Here is an 11767-nt window from a genome sequence, read left to right as displayed (position 1 = left end):
TTCAGCAATCTTTGCCACAAAGTGAACTCGACATGAAAATATTTCACGACTGACCCTTTTAGCAATGTCACAACCCGTGACGTTTTTCCTCCATATAGAAATGTCGAGATAGCTCGCGTTTCAGCTCCACATTCAAACACCCAAATAGCTCGTGTTTTTGCTCCACATGGAAACACGGATAGCTGGCGTTGCTGCCCAGGCCGAAAAGTGTTTCTAGATGGCGAGCTAGCTTGAATAGGACAGATAGATGGAGTAGAGTACGGTAAAGAAATCGACCACCTCTGTCCTGTCAACTCAGGCAACAGTTAGCACTTAACAGCAACCCATCCATGCATGCATCCATGCATGCACCGGCTCCTATACGTCTTCAGACAGAAGACTAGAGAGTACAGATTACAGAGAAGAAAGGGAACTTTGTTTAAAAAAGAAGAAAGGAACCCCTCACCTCAATAATTAATTTAGCGCCATAGCGATCACATGCATTCTCCCGAGACTAAAAGCAATGCGAGGAGGCATGGCATTCTCAGCAACGCCAATATGTTTGGCGTTTCTGATAGCCACTCAGGCCAGCTACGCCTAACGGTGGGCCTGATCTGAAACGCCAACGACCCTGGCATTTGTACCTGGGGAAGAAATGCCAAGGCTCCTGACGTTTTCAGCAACGCAAACTGGCTCGGCGTTTCCAGCTTGTCATGTCTTGACCATAGGTCAGGGCAGTAACATGAGCTAGCTCGGCGTTTCTGTATGGCCCAAAAAAGTCAGATCATAAAATACTTTTATGTCGAATTTAATTTGTGACAAAGATTGCTGATAAGATCAGAAGAGTGATTTCGGCCGATGTATCACCGCCGGGCCGGCTGTCCGGCCACTCTATATCGGAATTGACGTGACACTGACAGTAACGACCCACGCTGGTGTCCATGACAGTTGGACCCCACAAGCGTCATCCGCCTCCCATTCCCGCAGGTCTTCACAGCTCTTCTCTTCCTTGACTTACACCTCTTCCTTCCCTTCTCCGGAGCCGGATCCCCTGACGTACGGTTACCTGACGTTGGGCCACTGACGCGTGGGTCCGGGTTCACACGTTAGCGAGTGCGCCGTACGTCAGAGGAGCTGCGTCCCCCTTCTCCTTCCCCTCGCGTTTATAATAAGACGCCGGTGCGCTGCTCCGGTGGCAACCTCGCCCTCGCGCCTCCCTTGTTGCTGTCTCATTTCTGACCACCGACGGGGGAGATGGCGTCGGAGCCGGTGGCGCGGGCCGTGGCGGAGGAGGTGGCGCGGTGGGGCGGGATGAGGCAGACAGGTGTCAGCCTGCGCTACATGATGGAGTTCGGGGCGCGCCCCACGGAGCGCAACCTGCTGCTCTCCGCGCAGTTCCTGCACAAGGAGCTCCCCATCCGCATCGCCAGGCGCGCGCTCGACCTCGACTCCCTCCCCTTCGGCCTCTCCCATAAGCCCGCCGTCCTCAAGGTGAATCCCTAACATACGCACGCGATCTTCGTCGTTGCTGCTATTACCACTTTTGCCTGAGAGAAGCGCTCGCCACTTGTTTCATAATTCAGGGAAACGGCTTAAGAGTGGGTCAATTTGCTGTGCGGTTTCCCTTTTTGTTCTCAATCTGGTTTGATTCTTGTGGAAAATCAGGGATTATTTTGCCACACTTTGCTTTCCGTTTGGAGTAATCTGAATAGGGCTTTTCTTCGAACAGTTGGTAGTGGAGTATTCGTTCGTTTCAAGTTTTCTCGTATGTGCTTATGTCGGGAACACAGAGATAACTACTCTAGATTTTTATTTAATGTACTAGAACAATGCCCGTGCGTTGTAACGGGATATAAATATTCTAGTACGTTAGCTTATGATTTACCTTACCATATTAATATGATTGTGTAAATAAATGTTTATCAAATTCTGCTCGTGATTTACATTACATTTTGACAGAAGTTTGATAAGTAAATTAAAGTGAAATTGGTTTATAAGATAAGTAAATTAAGGCGATTGATTACCATATGGGGAAGGTTGGACGAAGGGGTGGTGGGAAGAAAGTAAAACATGGAACCTTACATTTTTTGAGTTTTTTTAATTTTTAATAATGTAAAGTACATAGACCCAGAAAAAGAAAGAGTCCCTGCTCCTTGTTAGGAATAAACCTCGCAATTAGTTTCTCTGCCATGGCAACGCATTTCGCTGCCATGGCAACGCATTTCATTCCCCTGCCATGGCATGTTTTTCGGCTGACACTGCAGCTGTTTGTTTTTTCTGTTAGCTCTTTTAGCTAGGCTCAACTGATTTGAGCGATTCTTGTGTCGCACTTGATCCATTCGTCGGATGGCATGAACTCTATGGTTCATGGGCGTTGCACGTCCCTTGTAGCCCGAATAAGAGGAGAAGGTAATCAGAAAGTCGCAATTGCACGTGGCACAAAAATACTCTTGTGTCCAGTAACTTCTGTTCTTCGTGTTCGTCAAGAGAGTGTGAGCTGGGAGCGAGAGAATTGCCGACACTCCTTTCTTGTATTGGTAGGAGGGACTGGAGTACTAAATTACCTGTTCTCCTTGAACCCGTGGAATTTCACAAAGGACCGAATGTTACTGGCAGTTCTTGGTTAACAGTTGTAATGTTATTTTCTATCTCTTCATTGACTAAAATACATCATGAAAGATTTGATTCTACCACAGCTAGGTTTACAAAATTGAAAACAATTATGATTCAGGTGCTTGTCATTTAAATTATTGGAGACAAGTGTAGCATAGATGTATCCCAGGGTAAGGAGTATTTTTTCCAGATTCCTTCATGATAACATGATTTGATTTTGTTAAGCATACTGGCTTCTTGAACTTCACAGTTCAGATATCGAATCACTTGGACTAGTCAGATAGTAAATATTCTAAGAAGGATTTGTGTAACAGAATCAGCACATTCTTACCCATGAGAGTGTCTCTTTACAGGACTAACTCTTTTTTATTTGCTGCTGTTAAGGTGAGAGATTGGTACTTGGATTCGTTCCGTGACATCCGGTACTTCCCGGAGGTGAGCAACCAGGACGATGAGCTAGCATTCACCCAGATGATCAAGATGATCAGGGTGCGTCACACAAATGTGGTGCCCACCATGGCATTGGGTGTGCAGCAGCTGAAGAAGGACCTGGGTGGTACAAAGGCATTCCCCTCTGGAATTAATGAGATCCATCAGTTCCTTGATCGCTTCTACATGTCAAGAATTGGGATCCGCATGCTGATAGGTAAGCATACACAGCACCTGCCTGTTTGTTAATAGATTTTAAATCTACAAACTGTTACTAGTGTCCATCGACAAGTTTCTCTACTACTATAATAGACTCAGTTGGTGATGATGGTGTGTTTGCCATCCGTCATTTCTGACCATCAGATTTGCATCCAACGACTGTGAGGTAAGCTGTGGCATTTTTGCAACAAGACCGCACTTCTCTGCTCTAATTTACAAAAAAAACCTTAGTATCTTGAAACCAACCACATCCCTGCCTCACCTAAAAAAAGCCACGAGGAATATATTTTGAGTGAAACCTAATACGAGTATATTTTTAGTGACACACACACACACACACACACACACACACACACACCAAAACTAGAGTGTTTTTCTTTCAAGTTTGTGAACATGTATTGTTCTACTTTGGATCCGTTGCAACGCACAGACACATTGCTAGTACTAATACGCTTTTAGGTGTTAAGCTCCAGTTCTAATTCGTAACCGGTGTTTCCGGATTAATAGAAATGCAATCCTTCCACAGTGTACTGGCACACTACTCCAACTTAGCATCTGATATGGAAGTTCAAATTTTATTTTATTTTCTGCCTTGCCAAAAAGAAGAACTACCATGAGCCTGCCTTTCTGCTTAAGAGCAGGCTAAAAGTAATTAATTTTTAAAGCATAGGTTTGGAGTAGAAATGAAATTTAATAGTCAGTAATAATTACTTCGTTTGGCAGGGGTACTTATTAGTTTGATAAGAACAAAAACTATTGTAAGATACCAGTATGATATCATTTTTCTTAGAAAGTGGTCGTCAGTGGTTATTCATACCCAGTCATTTTATGTTTTCCTGCCAAAAACTACAACTGGTGTAAGATAACCATTTATGAGTACAATGTTTTCATTTGAATCGTGCTACTGAAGATAGATAACACAACGTTCTTGATTTCAGGGCAGCATGTTGCTTTGCATGATCCTGATCCAGAGCCTGGCGTCATAGGGCTCATAAACACAAGATTGTCCCCCATGCTGGTGGCTCGACTTGCTAGTGAAGATGCACGCGCTATTTGCATGCGAGAATATGGATCAGCTCCTGATGTCAACATATATGGGCACCCAGATTTTACGTTTCCGTAAATCCCTGATTTTCAGTCCTCCTATATGCTTCCATTTTGATTTGAACCGATCTTACTGTATTATTCATTTCATCAGTAATATAGTTGAAGTGCATAAAGTATTGAATGAATTTTGCTTTCATTTCTCAATTGCAGATATGTGACAATACATCTACATCTTATGATGTTTGAATTGGTGAAGAATTCTCTTCGTGCAGTACAAGAACGATTTATGAACTCTGATAAACATGCACCTCCTGTTAGGATCATAGTTGCTGATGGAGCAGAGGATGTAACTATCAAGGTTTGTCTCTCCCCATGGCTATACAGTTTATTTTGTGAATCACAAGCTTCTCTGTGTGCAAGAGTTAACCTTGTATGCTTTTATCAATGTACCTCTTTTTTGTTTATATAGCAAATGAAAATGATAAAAAAAAGATAATCAAATTGGCATTTAACGCAAATTCTGATATACAATCGTGTGAAACACTTAGTATTCGTTCTGCAGAGACCAAATTATTGACTAGTAAGCAATGACATACCCAAATCCAGACCATCATGGTTTTGTATACTTATCCAAAGGTGAGATATACCTCAGGACATTTATCTCTCTTGAAAGAGTGGCTCATGTATGCAAGAACAGTGTTGGAGCGGCATATTAAGTTCCACTACATTTGTTGGGAAAGATCAATATTCTGTATCGCATTACAGTGCCATAATTGTTACAGAAATTTTGCTCCTCAATTATGTGCAAGACATCCCATCCTTGTTCCATTTTTCTTCTTCCATGATAACCCTACTGGAAAGTGTTCCTGTAAATAATTTCTTATATGGACCACATACATTAGAACATGTGTTGCTAGTCAGCTTTGATTGATCCAATCCTTAGCCACGTGACTTGCGTTTATAACCTTTCCAATGCAGATTAGTGATGAAGGTGGTGGAATACCAAGAAGTGGCCTCCCAAGAATATTCACCTATCTCTACAGTACAGCAGAACACCCACCTGATCTAGATGGCCATAATGGAGTGACAATGGCTGGGTATGGTTATGGGCTCCCAATTAGTCGTCTTTATGCTCGATATTTTGGCGGGGATCTGCAAATAATTTCTATGGAGGGATATGGTATGTCCATTTTGCACTTCATATGCTTATGTAAAGGAGTGTTGAAGAGTGCCCTTCTTTTTTGCTGAGCTTTCCTCTATATATTAAACTTTTGATTTCCATGAATTTTTGTCTGAAAGTTGACAGAATGTGAAGATTAGAAACCTTGGCACTTACTCCCTCCATCCCAAAAAGCTTGTCTTAGATTTGTCTAGAATCCCTATCTAGACATGCTTTAGTGTTTGATACACACGTATCTAGAAAATGTAAGACAAGCATTTTGGGACGGAGGTAATAGTATTTGGTAGTTAAGCATTAATTGTTTCTTCCACTCCGCGCCTAATAACTACCTAAGTTGGGAATTGCTGCAATATTTCCATTACTACTAAACTTATGATTATCAATGTGTTTGCTCTTTTATGTAGGAACTGATGCTTACCTCCACTTATCACGTCTGGGAGATTCAGAGGAACCCTTGCCTTAAGAGATTCAGAAGGACCCATTACCTCATTGGCCTGCTGCTCTGATATCATTGCTGTTATTAGGATGATGTAATTGTTGGCTAGTATGCAAATATCGTTACCAAGGCCAGCCATCAATATATGATTCAGCTGTTCTGCTCTAGTCAATATATGTGGAATGACACCATAACCAAGGCTCTAGTTTTTTCTTACCGTCATTGGAATTTGGGTAGAATGACGTTGCAGAACTACTTGTCTAAAATTGTTTACTAGAGGCAGCTGGTTTCATTTAAAATATGTCACCGTCAACATAATCTGAGCATGTCTGCTACAGAGCTCAAAACGGGAAGTCCTCACATACTTCCAGTGCGTCTCCTTGGCATCTTTACTAAAAGAAGGATTACTGGCAGGAGTTTCCTTTTGCATTGCCAATCAAGTTAATTTCTATTTTTTACAAGTGATTTGACTTTATTTATTAACCATACACTTGGAATCTATATCTGCACTGAACTCTTGGAGGGTTTGCCCACTCTTCTTACTGCTATAGACTGATGGTTCCCGTTCTGAATAACTAGTAAAATGCACGTGCTTTGCACGTTGGTTTGTAAAAAATGGAGAAACATTTAATCATAATTTTGTAGAATTTTGAACTTGAATAGATGTAGCTACGATTTAATGAATTAGAACTTGGGTTAATTTCTTCATTTATAATTGTTTTGTCACTTCTTATCACATTGTGAGGCATACTCTATGGCCAATCAAAGGGCACTCATCTTCTGCGAAGCTTGAAGGCACCATGAAGACATTGGTCTTTATATTCTCAAGGGCATCCGCTTCAACACGCATGATTTCTTCATCGCTTCAACACGCATGATTTCTTCATCAGGCAACTGACTGCTTCATGCATTGATCTCTTTGGCCAGAATTTTTATGCTCCATGAATGATGCGGCTGATTAAGCTTCGCTCCACCATCAATTACCAAGCTTCAGCCCGCAATCATGTTGTCTTCTTGTTTGAGGTGGATATGTCACATGAAGCCATATATCCTCAGCCAGCCAAAGAACCACTCCGTAAAGACAATGCTGCCTTTCAGAGCTTCTCTGCTCCTATTGAAGCTACTCATGTTCCAAATCTTGTTGTTGCTGGTCCACTTGCAGCTTTGTCTGCCGCATTGTGCTCACACTGATGCAACAACCAGCACAGTTCCTCAGAGGGCTTTGAAGCGTGCTCGAGTACTCAAATGATAGAGAATTTTTAGTTTCTCTTCATCAAAAGCATGATAGGCATCACGATTGGATGAAACACTAGATGCAAAGTCTTCTTGTTGATGTCAATCGTATCCGCAACCTCTCCAGCAAGAATTCTTTTGTTGCTCATGAAGCCGACCAGCGTGCTTGGAAGAGCCTCACAATGCCACAATGCTTTGTTCTGAAGATGATCTCATTGCTGATGGCTTCATCGAGCGCTTCAAGTTTGACTCCAAGTCTCCGGAATAGGCCAAGTGGCGTCCTACACCATCCATTGAAGGCTCCAACTACTCATCATTCGTCCTAATTGTTATTGCACGCGTGACTGATGAGGAGGACGACATCACTTCACCAGCAATAGCTTCACTGCATCAAGATGTTGCATCAGGCCCTACTGCACTACCCAACTCCAACGTTGACCTGCCGCAACAACATCTTCACCGCCGCCTCCTGAGAACACTTAGACGCCCTATGTCTTTATTCCTTTTTGGTCATTCGATGACAAAAGGGGGAGAAGCATATGCGTTGATAGTCTTCAAGCGGGTTTATCGGGTCAGGTGCTATATTTTTGTTAAGTTTGCAACAGCTGGTTTTTGACAAGGCAAATTATTTATATGCACATCTTTAGGGGGAGCCCTTCAACTTCATGAAGCCAATGACCATGTTCTTTAATTTCACATATTTTTATCCTCGTTAAAAACTTTAACCAGTTTGTCATCAATCACTAAAAAGGGGGAGATTGTAACTGCATCTAGTGCCACCCCTAGTTGGTTTTGGAGTATTGACGACAAATGTGGTTGAGGGACTAATGTGTTTGTGAGATTCACAGGAGAACACAGGTAGAAGTTCCTATTGATTCGGTTTGCCCATCGAAGATGACCCCTAAAAATGTATGAAGACATTGGTGGTTCATGAAGACATTCGTGTTGAAGATAATGACGCATGAAGACAATGGAGTGCGAAGACATAGTTTCTTTTGTACTTTCATTATTTTCTTTCTTGAGTCATAGGAATCACCGACCTGTCAAGTGGCATTCAAGTGAACAAAGTCAGAAAACTGACGTGATGCTCAACCCAAATCCTATGTCTTTGAGTGAAGACAATGAGAGAAAAACTTATCCTGAGTTGGATAAGTCAGCTTTACTTGTAGCCCAAGTCAAGCTGTCGCGTGTATTTGAAATCCGACCATTGGACACATGTCGGTTCCCCAATGACACAGGGTCATTTCGAACAAATCATGCCGGGTTTCCCTCTGGCTATAAATAGCCACCCCTTCCACCATAAATTGGTGGCTGCTTAGAGTTAGTGCATGGCCTTTGTCGTTTGAGAGCAACCCACCTCCGAAGCCTTTGAAAGAGAATCCTTGCAAGGACAAAACCCAAAACACACAGAGCCCAAAGAGTGATTGGCATCACTGAAGTCTTTCTGTCCGCGTGATCTGAAGACTTATTACACTTGAAGGCTGTGATCTTCCAGTCGGTTAGGCGTCGCGTTCTGAGGGTCCAAGAGTCATTGTGGATCGCCAGTGAACGAAGTCTGTGAAGATTTGGAAGTCTACTTTAAAGACTTAACTGAGTGACTGGGCGAGGACTAAGTGACCTTAGCTCAAGGGGAATAAGGTGAAGATATGGTCTTCTGAGTTCAATCTCAGCCTCCCTAACCAGACGTACAGTTGTCACAGCAACTGAAACTGGTCTACCAAATCCTTGTCTTCGTCAAGCAACTGGTTCTATCACTTCACCCCTTTACTTTCAGTTTAGCTTCGTGAAGTCATTGCTTACCTGCTCTGGTTGAATACCTTGTGTGAAGACATTCACCCTGATTGCATATTTGGCTTCACACTATCTTCCTATTCTTATCTATCTACCTAGCTGCTACTTGTCTTCGTGCATTCCCTGTATTGTACTTTGACTCTATTGCATGGCTAATGTAGTTTATCTTCTGCTGTGTTTTGTTTGGTGGCTGTTTTTAACTGCCTGTCTTCGAAAACATTGCTTGTCTCGAAGACTTTCATAAAAATCGCATATTCACCTCCCCTCTAGTCGATAACTAGCACTTTCAATATCTCAAAGATTGTGTGAAGAAGTTTGGAATACAAGATTGCAAGGGCTACAAGACACCAATGCCAACCAACGGTCAATTGGGTTCCAACGATAATGGCAAAGAGTTCGATCAAAAGGTATACCGCTTCATGATTGGTTCTTTATTGTACTTATGTGCATCTAGGCCAGATATAGTGCTTAGCGTTTGCATGTGTGCCCGATTCCAAGAAACACTAAAGGAGTTGCATCACCTTGCGGTGAAGCGAATACTTCGATATTTGGCTCACACCCCAATGCTAGGATTATGGTATTCAAAGGGCTCAAAGTTTGATCTAGTTGGATTCTCGGATGTTGATTATGCTGGTGACAAGGTGGATCGCAAGTCTACATCAGGCACATGCCACTTTCTTGGTCGATCGCTTGTCTGTTGGTCTTCAAAGAAGCAGAACCGCGTGTCACTCTCTATTGCTGAAGCTGAATATATTGCTGCTGGATCTTGCTGCGCTCAGCTTATATGGATGAAGCAAACTCTCAAGGACTATGTCATCAACAAGAAGATGGTGCCACTCTACTGTGACAATGAAAGCGCCATCAAGATTGCACACAATCCTGTTCAGCACTCCAAGACCAAGCCATTCAGATTCGTCATCATTTTCTCAGGGATCATGTGCTAAAGGAAGACATAGATATCATTCACGTCAACACTGAAGAGCAATTGGCAGATATCTTCACAAAGCCTTTGGATGAGAAGAGATTTTGCAAGCAGCGGTGTGAGATAAATATCTTAGAATCCTCAAATGTCCTGTGAATGTACATACATTCTAACGCTTATGCATGTTGACGACTTAGGTTCGCAACACATGAATAACATATGTCTTCAGTTCATGAAGATATACACTATAAGTGTGAAGACTTTAATGTGTAAATTGACTTCAGAGCGCCATGATAATTGTGCGCCGTGTCTGGGTCTAATACTTCCTATACGGTGGGTAACGCCACCACCAACTGTTCTCGAAGATTTTTATTTGGTGTCACATAGATTGCATTATCTTCATAATTGGTTTGTCTTCCACATTGGATTTATCTTCATGATTTCTCTTCGCGTTCTATTTGATCTCACTATATATATATAGCCGGTCTATTATGCTAATATTAGCAGAATATTTATTCTGATAACACTTCCGTACTGCATGCCCAACGTGAGAGCACTGCACTTTTTGTAGCAAAGGTACTGCAATACAGAGACTAGTGAACTTCGTGTCTGAAAAAATTGCACGCGTTGTTTTTTCGGTACTGTTTTAGCTCTAGTTTTTTAACAGTTTATCAGAACGACAAGTGTAATATATTATTGAGAAGCTATGGATTAGGCACAACTTCACCATGTTGAACACTTTTCGAGATTCATCATAGTTTAAGAGCAGTTTCAAAAATAGTGCGGCACACGACAAGTGCCAGCGAGCGTTTTTTCGCGTTTTTTCTAAATTGCCCGTCGGATGAAGCAAATGAGACACCGTTGGAAAGATATCATCGAGGAGCATCTTTTTCGTATCTATTATTTTCTCCCATTTGTTACGGTTTAAGAGCAGTTGCAAATTTACTAAATCGCGGAATTGTGTTTTTCAATTTTTTTGATTTTTTCGATACTGTTTTCGCTCTAGGTTTTCAACCATTTGTCAAAACAAGACGTGTGATACGTCGTCGGAAAGCTACGGAAGAGGCGTAACTTTCATATGTCCAAATGTTTTTGAGATTCCTTACGGTTTTAAGTTCATTTTCAAAATTGTGCGGCTGTCGACGAGTGGCAGCAGCCGTTTTTCACAATTTTTTTTACAAAGCACTGATCGGGATTATTCAAATTATATGCCGTTGGAAAGATATCGACAAAGCACAGCTTTTTCATGTAGAACACGCTCGCTAAATCCTTACGTTTTAAGAGGAATTTTGAATTTACCAAAATGCGGACACTCTGTTTTTCGCGCCACCGAAATCGACGAGTGAACCGCATCGGATAGAAAAATGCACTGCTTCGGACAGTAAACCACACCCTATCAAATGGGTAAGCGAACTGTTTGATTTCTTTTATTTACACGTAAATTTTCTCATGCGAGGAAGTGGACGGGACTTCACATCGGGCGTAAGTGAACCCCAAAAGTATGGAGAAGTAAACTGCATTACTTTATTTGTCGTTTCGGTAACATTTTTCTTTGCACTTATAAGATGAACAACATCAGACACCCGACCACACTGCTTCAGTTAGAAAACTGTACTGCATCAAATGGTCACTTACAAGATGAACAACATGAGACACCCAACCGCATTGCTTCAGTTAGAAAACCGCACTACATCAAATGGTCACTTACAAGATGAAAAACATCAGACACCCGCCCGCACTACTTCAATTAGAAAACCGCACTGCATCAAATGGTCAAGTGAACAACATTACCTTTTTTTACGTTTCTCTACCATTTTTCATTTAACACATCTTTGCACTTCGTTTCCTTCTTTCTTTTTTCCGTTTGGAGTTTTGGGTTTCCACATTGGCGAGTTGTACATGTGCGAATAAGCGAGCC

The 11767-nt window shown here is 42.0% G+C and overlaps 1 protein-coding gene across 1 annotated transcript; it reads left to right on the top strand.

The window, feature by feature from the left end:
* The first annotated feature begins 1089 nt into the window (after nt 1–1089).
* On the top strand, nt 1090–6332 carry LOC123092286 (pyruvate dehydrogenase (acetyl-transferring) kinase, mitochondrial). The gene is made up of 6 exons (XM_044514010.1): nt 1090–1470; nt 2977–3238; nt 4179–4359; nt 4498–4645; nt 5266–5467; nt 5872–6332. Exons 1-6 carry the CDS (start codon nt 1234–1236, stop codon nt 5928–5930), a joined length of 1089 nt encoding a protein of 362 aa, XP_044369945.1. The 5' UTR covers nt 1090–1233; the 3' UTR covers nt 5931–6332.
* The last annotated feature ends 5435 nt before the right edge of the window (nt 6333–11767 follow it).

This window comes from Triticum aestivum, chromosome 4B (assembly GCF_018294505.1).
Source record: "Triticum aestivum cultivar Chinese Spring chromosome 4B, IWGSC CS RefSeq v2.1, whole genome shotgun sequence".
Taxonomy (NCBI): Eukaryota; Viridiplantae; Streptophyta; class Magnoliopsida; order Poales; family Poaceae; genus Triticum; species Triticum aestivum.
This window is presented reverse-complemented; position numbering and strand designations above follow the sequence as displayed.